Source organism: Peromyscus maniculatus, chromosome 6 (genome assembly GCF_049852395.1).
Source record: "Peromyscus maniculatus bairdii isolate BWxNUB_F1_BW_parent chromosome 6, HU_Pman_BW_mat_3.1, whole genome shotgun sequence".
NCBI classification, from domain to species: Eukaryota; Metazoa; Chordata; class Mammalia; order Rodentia; family Cricetidae; genus Peromyscus; species Peromyscus maniculatus.
In genome coordinates, this window is record NC_134857.1 from 44,746,632 (window position 1) to 44,763,345 (window position 16,714).

General features: G+C 38.7%; 2 protein-coding genes across 2 annotated transcripts in view; both read right to left on the minus strand.

The window, feature by feature from the left end:
- Positions 1-5,390: 5,390 nt before the first annotated feature.
- On the minus strand, positions 5,391-9,809 carry LOC102911142 (zinc finger and BTB domain-containing protein 26-like). The gene has a single exon (XM_006972610.4). It carries the CDS (start codon positions 9,793-9,795, stop codon positions 8,470-8,472), a length of 1,326 nt encoding a protein of 441 aa, XP_006972672.2. The 5' UTR covers positions 9,796-9,809; the 3' UTR covers positions 5,391-8,469.
- Positions 9,810-11,202: 1,393 nt separating this feature from the next.
- Positions 11,203-16,714, minus strand: part of Gpr149 (G protein-coupled receptor 149) — a 66,904-nt gene continuing 61,392 nt past the window's right edge. The window contains exon 4 of the mRNA XM_006972611.4: positions 11,203-14,016. Within this exon, the coding sequence (XP_006972673.1) occupies positions 13,447-14,016 (570 nt within the window). The 3' untranslated portion in view covers positions 11,203-13,446. The remainder of the gene's footprint in view (positions 14,017-16,714) is intronic.

Consider the following 16,714-nt stretch of genomic DNA (forward strand, 5'->3'; position numbering starts at 1 on the left):
CACCCCTGTGGCCCGCCGCCTCAGGCCTACCTGCGTCCACTTGTCTCCGCCGCCGGGCCTGTATGTCCCTGTCAACTGCCGCTGGGTCTGTCTGCCTCTGCGGGCCACCAATGGGCCTGTATGTCTCTGCCGGCTGCCACCGCGGGCCTACCTACATCTGCTTGTCACTGCTGTCGGGCCCATCCACCTCTGCAGGCTGCCACCGGGCCTGTATGTCTCTGCCGGTTGCTGCTGGGCCTGTATGTCCCTGTTGGCTGCTGCCACCAGGCCCGTCCTCCTCCGCAGGTCGCCGACCTGCGTCCGCCTATCTCTGCCACGTGGCCTGTCTACTTCTGTGGGCCGCCGCCACCGCCGGGCCTGAATGTCTGTGTCCCCCTCTAAGTTTTTATGTGATGCAATTATGTGTATCTTTGATGTTGCTTATCCATTTTGTCACTTTAATCTGTATGTCCTCAAATACTGAACAAAGAAGATTAAGAAATGTTTTCCTTTTGAATAACTGTGAGATGTTACAGAAAAAGAAAATTAGTAATAAGTAAAATTTGGAATCCAGACCACTGGGTGTGAGAGAGAATGTTATAGTGCTATGCTTTCAACAGCTTACAATACTATCCTTCTCAAATGCTGTCTTTACTGTTCACAGGCTAGAACATGAATACATAAACATTGTGTTCAAAATGACAATATTTGGTGCCCGCTTCCACAAACATCTAACCTCCCCATCCTTTACTCTACTCACTAATTAGAATGTAGCAAGAGTGAGCCACACAGAATCACAGAATATAGTAATAATGGACACTACATAGTTTAGTTGGTATCAAGAAATCTGGTATACTTCATAGTTTTTGTATCAGCACACTGACCCATTTGCAGGTTGATATGAAGGCCTGGAAGTAGGTCTTATTGTTAGCATTCTCCTTGAAAATCAGAATCCTTAATTTTCTTCTTTCAGGTCATTATGAGATTTTACTCTGTTAGGCTTTTCCTCCTTTTTAAAGATAAGGTGTTATGCAAGAGATCTGGAAGATATATTACTGTAGAAAATAGTCCTTGCATGTGTGTTCTACTTCTAAAAGTTACTGGTTTGTTATCATATTTGGGCTCATTAATAAAATCTATGCTAGTGAGTCCTTGACTATCAGAGTCTGGTGAATGTGTCCAGCTAATTCAACCTGTTTCAGCAACTGGTGTTCTGATGGCTGCCATTCCTTGTTAGCTTGTTGGCAAAAATTTCACTTGACTTCAGCCGTATGGATACTTGGCTCCATCCCAGTAATCCCTATGCCACCAACCAGCATCTATTGCCTCTTTATTTCCTGGGTGCTATAGAGGAGCATCTGCATTCTTTCTGAACTTGTTTAAGAGTTGAGGGAAGTTTCATAGTGTTGTTACAATTTGTACTGGGGAGTTTTGTGTTAAGTTGATTCAAGCTAGAGTCATTTGGGAAGTGGGAACCTCAACTGAGAAAATGCCCTCTTCAGATTGGCCAGAAGGCAAGACTGTGAGGCATTTTCTTGATTGATTATTGATGGGAGAGGATCCAGCCCATTGTGGGTGGTGCCATCCCTGGGTTGGTGATCCTGAGTGCTATAAGAAAACAGGCTGGTTTATTCCTAATAGCCAGAAACTGGAAACAACCTAGATTTCCCTCATCTGAAGAATGGATAAAGAAAATGTGATATATTTATACAATGGAATATTACTCAGCTGTTAAAAAAACAATGACATCAGGAAATTGCTGGCAAATGGATGGAACTAGAAAAGATCATCCTGGGTGAAGTAATCCAGATCAAGAAAAACAAACACTCATTCAAAAATAAATATTAGCTATAATATAAAGGAGGACCATGCTGCAACCCACAGACCCAGAGAAGCTAAGTAACAAGGAGAGGTAAAGGGAGGATGTGTGAAGCTCACTGTGAAAGGGAAATAGAATGGACATTGCCAGTGGTTTGGAGGAGGGCCCAGGAAGGGGAAACAGGGATAGGAATAGTGGGGATCAGGTAGGGGAGGATAAGGGAGAGAGTACTTGGAGAGACAACAGGAATCTGGAAGCATCTCTGGGATGAACTAGATTGGGACACCTACCCAGCCACAAAACCTTCAGCCTGCAATTTGTCCTGCCTACAAGATGTGTTGGGGTAAAAATGGCACAGAAATGGTCAGAGTGACCAACTGGTACAGATGGAGATCCCATACCCTGAGAGGGAGCTCCCTACTTAGGGTCAGGACCCAGAAGTGGGATACCTCAGAGACCTAGTATAGAACCAAACATGAATGGCAAAAAAAAAAAAAAAAAAAAAAAAAAATCAATGAAATGACTCCTAAGGATATTCTGCCTTAGGAGTTAGATTGGTGCCTAACCCAACTGTCATCAGAAAGGTTTCACCCAGCAGCTGATGGAAATGGATGCAGAGACCCACAGCCAAACATTGGGTTGAGATCGGGAAATTCTGCAGAGGACAGGAAGAAAGAAAGGACTATAGGACCCAGTGGTGTCAAGGGCACCACAAGAAAACCCACAGAACCAACTAACCTGGGCTTGTAGGGGGCTTATAGTGACTGAACCAACAACCAGGGAGCCTGCATGGGACTGACCTACGTTCTCTGCTTATATGTTACAGTTGTGTAACTTGATCTTCCTGTGGGACTCCTAGCAGTGAGAGTGGGAGATATCTCTGACTCTGTTGCCTGATTTTGGGACCCATTCCTTCCTCCTGATTGCCTCATCTAACCTTAGTGGAACTGTGAGCGAGGCTTCAGTGGGGAGAAAAGGCAGAAGGCTTTTACCTCAGGTGTATTTTGTTCCCTGGATTGTTCTTGGATGTGATACTATGTTTCCTTTGACAAACATTGACATTCAACTTATAAAACATGTTTATTCTTATTGGATGTCAGAACATAGCTATAGAACCCAATCTGGTCAGTGTCCCTCTGCCTTGCTTTTGAGCTTTACCAGATACAATCTATAGTATGTGTCAGGCAATTGCATTTAAATTGGTCTGTCCTGAGAACATTCTGGGAAAGGGCTGCTCTGTAAATATTTAGTATGTGCTTACTGACATTTATTTACATGTGTTTCTGATCATGTGTCTCTGATCCTGTTTTTCTGAACTCAAACAACCTTCATGTATCATTACTTTCTTCATTACATTCGTGTATGAAAGCACACTGAAACTGAAGTAAGGTTGTCTATAGCATTAGACTGTAGTCTGCCATTCTTTCAGGTCCTCGGATTCCAGGTCTCGCAGACAGAGCTGCATAAGTCAACAGAAGTTGACAGTATCTGTCATCTGAACAGTTGTGCAGTCATGGCTACAATTTGTTTCATGGGAAAAAATGCCAATTAAAATCAGCCAAGGACATTTATGGTGCTGGGGTGTGGGGGGTCGCTGTTCTTTGGGGATGTAGTTGCTGCTGTTGCCCATGCACCAACAGATGTACTCACATCCATGTACATAGAGCTAGCAACAATTGGACTCAGTGGATTTTTATTTTTAAAGAAGACATGAAAATGGGAGGTGATGTATTGAGGAGGATCCGAGGAGAATGGGATGGGGAAATTGGAGGTGGTTACAAACAAGATTTGCTATGCCTGTGCATGAAATTTTCAAATAATTAATTATAAATTCTAAAAGTAGGATGAAAATTAAAACAGGATATATATATATATATATGGAGAATCAGCCAGGGGAAGAAACGAATAGAGTAAACTCCAGGAAAAGTTCCAAGTGTGGAACTCTTACTGTACTTTTCCCATGGAGTCATGGACAGCATTCCTTTTCTATGTGACAACATGCACACAGGGAAAGCACATTTGAATGTTTGTTGGAGCCCCACCATAGGAAGATGGGAGTCAGGTCTGATAGGCCGTTCAGGTGACAGATACAAGTTTCTGATCCCTCAGGTGGTCAAGTTGATATGAGAAGACCCAAAAGCTCTCACTACTAACCAGTCTGTTACTGTCTGGTTTGTTCAGGACCTTCGAAGAGGGAGGCAGTGAGATATAAGTAATAGAAGATATCTATGCATCTTATGAGTGTCTGATGAACTGTGGGAACTGACAGTAATTCAGAGAATCTCCGGAATATAAAGTTGGTGTTGGGGATAAGGCAATGTTGTGTGGACTCTATCTACTAACTTTATACTTGGCTTAAATTGTCATATGTATACTTGTAAATGTGTTTTGTTTTATTTGGAGCTTTAATCCCACGTACTTAGAAAATTTTATAGTATATAATAGTCATCAGTTATAATGAAAAAAGTGAATAAAGTAAGCTGAAAGATGTGAGTCAGAGAAAATCTGCTTATGAAATCTGATATCAGAGAATTTTATCAGAAGAGCTTCAAAATAATGCACAACCAAGTTCCCTTTGTGCTCTGAGAATACAACATGCTTTAAAATGAATTGCCTCAGTCAAGACCAGCTGTCAGAAGTATTAGGGATTATATAGCATGTGTTTAAATTATTTAATTTTTACAGGCACTGTATGTCTGCAGTTGATAGGATCACCACCAGATGGTGACACTAACAATGAACCAGTTTTTATCTTCAGGTGTATCTGTTTATAGACAGATAAGCTATGTCTAATTTACTGTTCATTAATAATGAGAATTGTATAACTTTATCCTACAAGAATAAGTTAAGACATTTAAATATAGTACAAAATATCAAGATACTTCCTGTGTCAAAAGAGGGTTTCATGATTACAATCACTCCAAAGGGTAAATAAACTTGAGTAGGCCTGTGTAATTAAACCTTCCCCCTCCTCACAAGGATTTGGAGGTGATATTTATGCTTCTGCAAGGCCAAATTTGTGGTTTTTTCATCAATTCAACACAGATGGCTCAGGATGCTGTGTCACAATTTATTTGTAAATTTAATTTAATTTAATGTGTATGGGTGTTTCGCCTGTATGTACGGCTCTGCACCATGTGCATGCAGTGTCTGAAGAAGTCAAAAGTCAGTATCAGATCCTCTGGAACTAGACGTGGGTGCTGAGTATCCAACCCAAGTCTCTACAAAAGTAGCCAATGCTCTCAATAGCTGAGCCGTCCCTCCAACCCATGTGTTACACACTTTTTTTTTTTAATTGTCACACTTTTATTAAGGAAACTTCCCCATTTTAAGTAAAGAGGTAGTTCAAAGTATGTCTAACATACAACAGATTTAGAACAGCCATTCATGAGCTGAAATAAAATGCTCTAAGTTGTTTGTTTAGGACAGTATTTTAGAAATGGTGACACCAGCCACCTTTCACACACCTGATTTACCTCACAGCCACTTCAGTTGGGAGCTTGTTTTAATATTAAATAAATAAATAACAATAATTTTTAAAAAAACAAACTAAAGTAAAGAGAGTCCTCTTCCTTTTGAAGTGTTCCTAGGAATCCATACAACACAAATACTGAACCTGGCATGGTGGCACATGTCTTTAATCCCAGCACTTGGGAGGCTGAGGCAGCAAAGGGTACATAGTGAGAACCTGCCTCAAATGAAAAAGACCCAAATGCTGAGTAACTAAGGTTTACACCCGACTCCATAGAACCACAACTAGTGTTTAAAAACCTCTTCCACTATAAAATAACTTGACCTCTTTGCAATAAAATCTGACAAAGCAAAAGAAACCCAAGTCCCACCAAACTTAAATGTCTCACAGAAATAAGACCTCTCCAGCCAACAAATGGAAGAGACCATAAATTAGGTAAGTGGTTTGCACTTGCAACAGTGAGAAGTAAAAATTTTAGTAAAAGAAAACCTTAAGAAAGCTGACATCAAGTCAGTGGTTCTCAACATTCCTAATGCTGCGAACCTTTAATATAGTTCCTCATAAAGTAAATATCTGTGTTTCCTGATGGTCTTGGGCGATCCCTGTGAAAGGGTCATTCAAGCTCCTCTGCCCCCAATGGAGAACTACTGCTTTAAATGATGAAAGAAAACAAGGCAGTCATTCTTAGTTATGAAATAAATTGGAGATCTTATCTCACTAAAATCACTTGACACTGTAAGTCCTATAACAACAGGGATCATATCAATCTTACCTCCCTATCTTCAGAATCTAACATATTGCCTGGAAATACCACTTGCTTATTAATGTTTCTTGAGGCTGTGGGAGTAGCTCAGTTGCAGAGAATATGCTCAACGTGCTTGAGGCCTTGGTACAAACTCCCCAGCATTTAAAAAAAGAAAAGGCTTCTGAATGACGGAAATAAATCAAGATATAGCCTCCAACAAAGAAGAAGAGTATTATTTGAACCCATGCTGTTTTTAGTCCTCAAGCTACTAATAGTAACTAGATAAGAATAATAACATGTGGAGCCCCGAGATTTTGAAATGTTCCTACTGAAAAAAAGTTTCTAAGAAAATACTCAAAACATTGGATGGCATGGCAAAGTCCCATTGTTACATAGAATTGGTGCTCTTTGGATGACTCACTAAAATTCAGAATGCTAGAAACCATTATTAGACCATATAATGAGTGGTGTTGGGCATAACCTACCTACAAGTCTTATTAGTTAACTGTATTATTATTTAAATATTTAGTAGAAATTATGCCTCAAATCTGAGCCATGTGTAAATATATCAAATTATAACAAATTAAGACCTCCTGCCATCTATATATAAATTAAGTTTAGTTTTTGGATTATCTGTGCATGTACTCTCATAGCTCAAAAATAAAAACAAAAGTCTACTGGGAATAAAGTTTCTCAGACAAAATCAGTTTCACATTTGGATCTATCTCACATTATTCTAACATTTCCTTCCCTTCATACCCAAACTGCTCACTCACTTAGAAGCAATATAATACTCATCTAGCTAGAAAACAGTTAACAGGCTAGGATTGTACCTTAGTGGTAGGTTCAGTGCTTGCCTAGCACATATGAGACACTGGGTTTGACTTCCAGCACCAATACAGTAAAATAATTATATTTATTTAGGTCTTAGTCCAGGCTGGCCTCTAACTTACAGAAACACTCCTGCTTCAACTTCATAAATTCTGAGATTATAGTCACAAGCCACCAAAATAAAAACAGTTTAAATAAGTAATTATCACAAGTCCTTCTGTGACATTTTGTTGGCAAATCCTAGGCTGTCTCCAAAAGCCAAAAGGGATATATATCAGTGAAACAAAACTGCAAACTTTGTTAATATATTATTCACCATCTTTTAAAGCCAAGGTATAGCAGAAAAGATGTATGGGGATAGTCGTTCATATTTAGTCAGGTATATTTTGTCCAATGGTAGCCAGGCTTCCTGTTTGAATGTTCCTACTTAAATGATAGAGATAGTGTAAACAATCTTTCAAGAGTTTCTAAGTTCTCTAGCAATCCTACACCTTATTGTGACCCTTGGGTCAGAAACAAGCTCAAAATTATATCTGAAATGTACTTTAGAATAAAGAATTGTTTTTTCCATTCTTCAAGATCAACTATGAAAGGTGGCAAAGTGGACAGTGTATCATTGTATCTCTAAGACTTCCTAAATGCAAAAATTCTGGTTGTTCTTCTGTATCCCACTTAAATTTTTTTTCATCTGTTTTCAAGATGAAGGTACATGAGAAAAGGAAAACCAGGAGACACTGTAAACTGCACAAAAGTAATGGCCAAACTTACCTTTCTTATGTAATAAACTCTGATATGAAGTTCAGATTCCAATATAGTCCATTTCTATAAAGACCATTCATAATTCTTTAGCTCTCTTAAATATGCCCAAATTACTTCCAATTATAAACAGGGAACGTACATAAGCAGCTAGTCTCCTGTGGAACATAAAGTTTAGGGCCTTCCATGTGCCCACTTTTGTTTTATTATACTTCTATTGTTTGCTGATTATCCTTCCCACAGTGGTCCCTATTTGTCTGCAGATGTTGCTGAAAGGATTGTATTCTGGGTTATAATAATTCAATGGACTGTGTTAGTGTTTAAAGTACAAACCAATATACTTCTTCATAGCAGCTCCAAAAAAAGTACAAATGGTAGGAAGCAGACTCACTCATCAGTCTTAGATGAATCATAGTAGACAAAACAGAGGCTCTCTCACATATTTATGTCAACAGCAGTATAACCTCATATCCCAGACTCATTTTCCCCCAAAGAAGAATATGAACTTTTCTAAGCACAGCATCTATTAGTGGGAAGTAGGTGATGTTATGTTAGTACCTTCAGAATGTGCTTGATAAAAAGATTAAAATAGTGTCAGTCTAAGACATGAATTGACACTAGGTAGACAAATGGAATTATTCCTTAGGAAAGGAAAATAGACATGACAGGATAAATAACTCAAAAATGAGCCTGGAGAGGGCTAAAGGAAAGCAAAGCCACTGCAAGTGGGAGCTGCCTGGTCTGTTCGTGCTCAACCACAACCACTTGCTTGGAGGCTTTGGAGAAGCTATCCAAACCATTCCTACAAAGACTTAGCACTATTGCCACACTCTCAGTCGATTCTAGCTGTGAGCACCAGGCCCCTCCTTAGTTTACACATGTACTCTCACTCCTTAAGCTGAGGACAGCTTGGGTCAGTTTACCTGCATCCAGGACCTGTGTTGCATCAGGTTGTGGTTGACAACCTTTAGAGTCTGTGACTGTTGTACATGCCAAAGAATCAAAATCCACTGTGAGGTCTTGCACATTCCTCTCATTGGCATTATCAAAGCTGTTTTTGCCATGCAGCTGTTTAAGGTGTTTTCTCAAAACTGGCTTATGTGCAAAAACCATGTCACAATAGTTACATTTATGGAGCTTGTCTCCACTGTGAAGGTTAAGATGGTCCTGTAAGGAACACTTCTGAGAAAAGGTTTTCCCACAGATTTTACACTGGAAAGGTTTAATTCCGGCATGTACACGCATGTGTCGATGAAGATTGCCTTTCTGAGTGAAAGTCTTGCCGCAGAGTAGACACATAAAGAGTTTGTGCATTTTTAAATTGTTGGCGTAGTTCTCCAGGTGACGGAACACCCTGGTACACTTTGGGCATTGGTGATGCCACTGTAAGCCTTTGTCTACACCTCGAATATTAGGCCCAAAGACATCTTTTGAGGTCATGATGATGTCATCATTGTCTGTGTAAGAGAGGGCGTAATTGTGGAGATGGCTCTGGTCTAGTTCACTTACTCTGTTTTCCACAGTTGAGTTTATCAGGGAGTGCTGGGGCTCTGATGAATGTAAAACAGTGGGTTCTGAAGAAATGTACTGGTTCTGATCTTTTTTACTTCTAACCTCTGATACATCCCCAATAGATTCTACCTTAACAATCTGAATATCACTGTCCTCCATATCCATACTGTCTTCAGATGGATGAATACACGGTAAGTCCTGTTTTGGAGAGCCTCTGGCATCTCCCTGCTGTTCTTTCGACTGGGGAGACGCACTCTGTGGTTCACATCCCTTTTTACTATCCATTGGTTGTTTTGGCTTTATAAACTTCCACAGCGCCTGTGTGCACCGTTCTACAATGTGGCTCATCTGAAGAAAGCTCGCAGCAGTCAAGTAATTTACCAGCTCCATCTCAGGGAATTCCAGCATACCACTATAACAGGATAAGAGAAATTGTCTCCCCACTTCAGAACTCTGTAATATGGAGATTTTCACCTCTCGGGAATCATTCAGTAAAAACTGGTCTCTTAAGAAGGGGGAACCTGCAGCAAAAACAATTTTATGCCCCTGCACCTCAACATCATCTATGAGAACTGTAACATCACAAAATTTATTCTCTTCTCTTAATTTGTTCATTTTTTGTAACATTGAATCTCCATAATTTTCAAACTTGAAGTGAAGGAGATCTGATCTTTCAGACATTTTGGCAGACAGACCCGGGGGGGGGGGGGGGGGGGAGGAAGGCCGCCATCTGGATCTCTGTTACACACTTTTAACATAATCCCTATTAGCCTTTTAAATTATATCCAGATAATTAATCCCAGTACTCTTTAACACAGAGAAGGTTTTAAATTATATCCCCTGTATAGCCTAAGAACCAAGGGTAGTTAAGTAAGAATATACTTTATTTTTTACTTTTTGGTTCTTCTAGCCTAGGCTTATCCAGTGAAAAGAAAAAATGGAAGATAGTCAGAAATCTGGATATTATTGTCTTCTAATTTCTTAAACCTTAATTTCCATCATCTCATTAAAGGCCTTCCATCCTGTCAAAAGGGTTTATTTACATTCAAATCTTTATCGTGTTCTTTTTTAAGTTTCCTTACAGCCAGAATTGCATTTAAGATAGCTGAATCACTTTCTTAAGAAAATGAGACATCTAGATTTGCCAAAAAAAAAAACCAGTCTCTTATGAATCACTGTTAGAATGTTCAGTTTGATCTTGCTTGCTTGCTTCCTCCCCTCCTTTCCTTCTTTCTTATTCTTTTCTTTTGGATACAGGGGTCTCATTATGTAGCCCAGGCTGGCCTGGAACTTGCTCTGTAGACAAGACTGGCCTAGAATTCTACCTGCCTCTGATATTTTGGGGTTAAATGTGTATGCCACCACATCCAGCTTGATTTGTCTTTTTAATGAAAACTTCTTTCTTTGGACACAGGATCTCCTGTATACAAAGCTGTCCTCAAACTCCAGGAAGTAGATAATGACCTTGAACTCCTGGTGCATACTTGGAAAGACTCTGCCAACCTAGCTGCATGCTAAGCAGATTTGCCCAACTATCATTGTGTTCAATAGCTCTCCACTTTGGTGAAGAATGTTTATATATATATATATGTAATGAGAATTCCTGTAAGTTTAAATTTATATGCTACACCTTATTATAGGTTTGCTTTTAAAAACATTAATAATGACATTATCTTTTCTTAAATTTAGATAATGAGATATTGAGTAGTTATGAGAGATGGAAAAATTTCATTGAGGTCATTTATTAGAATGTTATTGTTGTTCTTGCAATATTTTATGTTTGTTTTTAGGCAGGGTCTTACTCGGTAGTCTAGGTGCCTGAAACTCACTGTAGAGGCCAGGCTTGCTCAAACTTGCATCTCTCCTCTGATTTCTCCTAAGTGCTGGAAATTTAGGCGTGAGCCAGCACAACTACCATTTATTTATGTTTTCATTGATTTATTTATTTACTTACTTATTTTGAGGTACTCATTTTCAAAGTATCTTTTCTTGATGACAAATACTCTCTGGAAAACGAAACAATGTAAAAGCTCACGTGAAGTAATTTTAAGAGTTTTGACTCAGTATCATGAAACAGAAACCAAAATGAACTGTTCTAAATATAATTAATTTAATCTGTAAATAACATATATGCCTGCAATACAGGTATACACAATCTAAGAATACATGAAACAACAATGACTTTTGTAAATAAATATCTAGGCAACATATTTGGTATGTTTATAGAAAAATTAAAATAAAATCATTTTAAAAGATCAGAGTTTTTGAAATATACATTATTGGTGTTCTGATAAAGTATTTGAAAAATTAATCTTGCCATGTATTCATTGCAATCACTTAATGAAATACATGTTGAATTGGTTCATTGTTTGAGATAATACATTGTTTTTAGGGAAGAAATCTTAAGGTTCTTAATTCTAGAAATAATATTTGAAGTAAGTTTTTTAGGCTTCAAGAATGCAAAGCAAATCTTATAAATCTTCAGCACAGAAACAGACTTCTTTTGTTAGACTCAGTGGTTTTCTTCTTTAGCCAGAAGCTTGTTACCCTAGCGTGGTGTACCTCTAAGGACTTAATGTGACAGGATTATCTCCCAATCTCCATTTAAAGAAACAGAGTAGTTGTTGGATGGTGATATGGTTATAGCTTGCTATAATTTGGACCCTGCAGGTTAATGTCAAGCGTCATAGTTCCCCAGGAAAGTACTTTTAGGGAAGGGGAACATGGAGGTGGGGCCTAGTGGGATGTCTTTATGCCATGGGTACATGTTCTAGAAGGGGTTATGGAACACCATGGTCCCTTTTATTTGCTCACATAAGATGAGAGGTTTTGTTCTACCCTGTATTCATTCCACCATGTGCCACCTTGCCACAGCCACAGAAGCAACAGAGTAGACAGATCATGATTGTTGTCTTTTGTTTTGTTTTGTTTTGTTTTTTACTCTTTCCTCTCTTTGGGGGGCTTGCCATCCAGCTCTTAAGTAATCACACATGGAGAGTTACTATTACTTATAAATGTCTGACCTTAGCTTGGCTTGTTTTTAGCCAACTTTTCTTAAATTATCCCATTATCGTTTGCCTTTGGGATTTTACCTTTCTATATGAGTTTTTTCTTTCTCTTTCATTTGTTTGTTTGTTTTGTTTTTGAGACAGGGTTTCTCCATGTAACAGCCCTAACTGTCCTGGAACTAGCTCTGTAGAGCAGGGTTGCTATCTACCTTTTTTTTTACTTCTTACTCTGTGACTTGCTGTGTAGCTGGGTGGCTGGCGCCTGGAGTCCTTCTCTCTTTCTCCTTCTTTTCTTGCTCCTTGATCTTCTCTTCCCAGATTTCTCCTATTTATTCACTCTGCCTGCCAGTCCTGCATATCCCTTCTTCTGCCTTGCTATTGACTATTCAGTTCTTTATTAGACCAATCAGGTGTTTTAGACAAAGTAACACAGCTTCACAGAGTTAAAAAAATGCAACATAAAAGAATGCAACACACCTTTGCATCATTAAACAAATGTTCCACAGTATAAACAAATGCAACACATTTTCAATTAAAATTCTACATCACATGAGTCCAAATAAAGCATATCCCAGGTATTTGTTAGAGGGAGAGAAACCTCACAAGTATTTTCCAGAGATGTTTGAATTAAAGATTACTTCTAATGCCACTTGCAATATGCCGAATATTTAAGAGTGATCTAGACACACTGAAAAGGGAAAGATATATTCAAGAGAGAACAAACGGAACCACTCACTAAACTACTTGAATTTTATAACAACAAATGAAATAACAGTAGACTAGGGCTATACATATTTCTAAATTTCCATGTTAGAAGCTAATTTGTCTTATTACACAAAAACATACTTCCTAGACCACTGAAAGGCTAACGCAGTCACTGAAATAAGCTTGTTGGGCTAGACTAGACAAATATGTATTCAAATACAACTCAGAGTTTTGGTGCAATTTTTTTTTCCATTTCCACAACATCTCTTTTCCCTCTTGTAGTAAAAAGCAGCATGTGTGCAGAAACTCATGCATGAAAGCAGTGCGTTCTTTTCATAAATAGGCAAAATATTAGCAAACTAGGTCAAGATTTGGTTTAGAAAGGTTTTAGAAACCAGACACAAAGTTGTTCAATCACCACAGTGTATGATCTTTAAGTAGTATATGAAATGCACTTTATGTATGCATTATGGCAAGTCAACCCCCCCCCCAAATAATAACCAGGAAAGCTTATGTAAGCCTATGATTAGAAGGAAGAGGGAAATGAGTCTTAGCACTAGAGCAAGTTTTGCAGTCCAAGGTTGCAGAGCTGTTCTGGCCCTGTTAGACGAGGCACTGCCTAACTACCCTCGCTTTCTGCTTCCCTTTTCCGGTAGGCTTTGTTTAACAGCTGGATCTCTTCCTGGTACCCTTCTCTGTCCTGATGCTGCCGCTTACTGTTCTGTCTGTGTGCTTCCACAGTGTCTGGGATGGAGATGTTGATATCACCATCAGGATCACTTGTGGGTAAGAAGAGGGAGTATGAGGCAGTTTCTCCTAAATCGCATGAGACGAATCTGTTTTCCTTTCTCGAGTAGCGCAAAGAAGGAGACCTGACTTTGGTGGAGGACTGGCTGATGTTGCTGATAATTGACACAGTGTCCAAAGCCTCATCATTGTCACAAATTTCAAGAACCTCCAAGTGTATTTTCACGCTGGTGTCCGCAAACGTAGAGGGAGACTCCTCCAAGTTTGGTTCGTGGCCCACACTCTTTGATCGATAGACTTCTATTTTCTTAGAGGCAGGGGTTATCTTTTGTCCTTCTGCACTGACCTCATAAGTAGAAAGAGAGAGAGTTTTCCCGGTAGGTGCCTGGAGAGACACGGTTCCCTGGAATGCACATAAGGGAATAGCCAGCCCACTGGAACGCTGGGGACAGAAACAAAATGGTTATATTATTAAAATTGACACATAGAAATTCATTTTACACAACAGAACGTTAAGCTTCCTACTTTGGATCCATTTCCCCCGAGAAATTACTTACAGATAATGAGATTCTGCTTCCGTGGCTGAGTTTCTCCTAGGTCACATATACCTAAAGAAGTGCAGTAACTTAAGAGAAGGCAAGAGATATTTCCAGATTTGAAAGAGAAACGAGTGTACTGATAGGAAGCAATAAGATAGATGGTCCTTTCAAGTGTAGGATTTGGGCATAAATTAAATGCATATTTACAATGTGGAATTGCTTTTATATTTCTGCTACATATTCAGTTACATTTAAAAGCATACATAGATCGTAGGAAATGTAGATGTTATCAGCATGCAGTGTTTCTTCCCATTAGTGTACCTAACAGAGAAAATGGTATTTGCAAAGCTATGATGCAAATTAAGTGTAGAGGCTATTTCAGCTGTTAGTTCCTAAGAGGAACCAAATGTCACCAGTTAGTTTACTTTTCCATCGAGAAGACAGTCATTAAGGTAAACCCAATTATAGAGAACTCCATGGCTCTGGGAATAGCCTCCCCAAAGTTTAGACCTCTCTTTATGAAGCAGCATTAAGAAATACTTAAGAAATGAAAAAGAAAATAAAACTGATTCTCATAAAAGTCTATAATCTTTATTGCATTTTCATACTTTCTACTGACCCCTTTTCTGCTTACATGTTAGTGATGAAAGGACATGGTAATATATAAATACTCAGAGTTCTCTGCAACAGATCACATCAGCATTATCTGTAACCTTGTAACTCTACCCTGGAGCTAACCAAGGGAAAACTCACTTAATAAGGCCCATGTTGAATCTACTGTATGGTAAAGTTTGAAATGCATTGCTCTAATTAAAACATATTCTAGTCCATAGAAAATAAGGGGAGGGGTAACTTGACAGATACTTTTATACATTCACCTATGACTGAAAGAAGTCTTGAGTTAACTTGCTGGATTACTGGGTTTGCCTATATGTGCTTTACTAGTTCAAGATGATCAAACTTCCTAGTTTTCCTGAGCTCATCTCAGTTATAGCATTGAAAGTCCCACATCCCAGGGAAATTTTCATTTCCAGGAAAATTGTTGTGAGGGAATGAGGCCTGGACATTAGGCATCTGGTCCCAACTAGAATAAGTAGAGGGTCAAAACCCCCCCCCCCCCAAAAAAAAAAGAATAAGTAGAGGGAGCCCAGGACTGGATTCCCCTCTTGGAGAACAATATAGATTCTTTTCTATTTAGAGAAAAATTTTCAGCAAAATATTTCAAATAGCTTAGTATTTTTCAGTGTTTTTTTAATATTCATTTTTTAATCTTGTGAGTGTTTGCTTGCACATGAGTATGTACACCATATGAATGTCTGGTATCTGAAGAGGCCAGAAGAGGGTGTCAGATCCTCTAGAACTAGCATTACACTTGGTGTGAGCTTTGTGGGTGCTGGGAACTGTACCCTACTCCTCTGTAAGAACAGCAAGTGCGCCTAACAAATGAGCTATCTCTCTAGCCCACAGTTAGAGAATTTTTATTGAGATTGAACCATAAACTTTATGGGAAGTGTGTTTTGATTTTTAGTTTATTTTTAATTAATACATTTTGTTCTTTAACAATTTCATACATATGTATAATGCATTCTGTGACTTTCCCCTCTCTCTTTGTTCCTTCCCAACTTTGCTAGTTTCTTTTATTCTGCATAAATCTTTTTCCCACATTCATGACTCTTTGTTTGGTGTCCTGCAGAGTTGAGGGCCATCTGTGTGACTATGGGTTTGGAACTATTCATTCAGTGGGTACACAACTGTATACAATGCCTCTTCCACACCTGTTAGTTGCCGGTAGTTTAGTAAGTGGTAGACCCTAAACCCCCTGACATTGGAGTTGTTTAATACTCCATTTTTCCGTAAATTTAAGGATAATGAAAAAATAAAGCCTGGGCTGTGTGAGACACGTCTAAGTTACTCCTTTTGGAGAGATCTTAAATTCTGTTTCTGCATAAGGGGACCTGGGATGCTAACTTCAGGGATCTGTACTCTAGTGGGTCAAGGATCTTGAAAAGTTGCACTATAGAGTTTAGCTATCTATGTAGGCAAAGAACTTCCTCAACTCTACAAGTATGCTATTGGTCAAAGCAGAAAAGGAAGCAGGACACACTTTGGGTCTATTAGAGTGTTGTTTTAATAGTGGCAATTTTTGGCAAAGGGAAAATAGCTTTTATTTATCTACCTATTCAGTAAACATTTTGGTAAGTGTACACTCTGTACAAGAATCAAGCTGACATTGAGAATACAGCTCCACTCTCTTCAGTCCAAGATCTTTAAAGTGTTTAAGCTAGAAAGGAGCAAAGAAATGAATATTTCACTCTAACTGTTGTAATTGACATAGGAACCAAGTGCTCTAGGGTTCAAGGAGTAACTACTTCTAATGGGGATAGTTTATGTAGGGATAGCATTTCAGATTAGTCTTAAAAGTTAAGAACATATTTATATTTTTAAAATGCTTTCTTTTTTTAATGTAAAATAGCATGAGATTAAACCAGATTAGTTTTTCATATGGTTTTCCAGATGGTAACAAAGAAAGTTTGTTGTATCACACCAAAACTAAGCTGCATCCACTCTTTGCAGTGACATCAGCATTAGTACTATCATCCT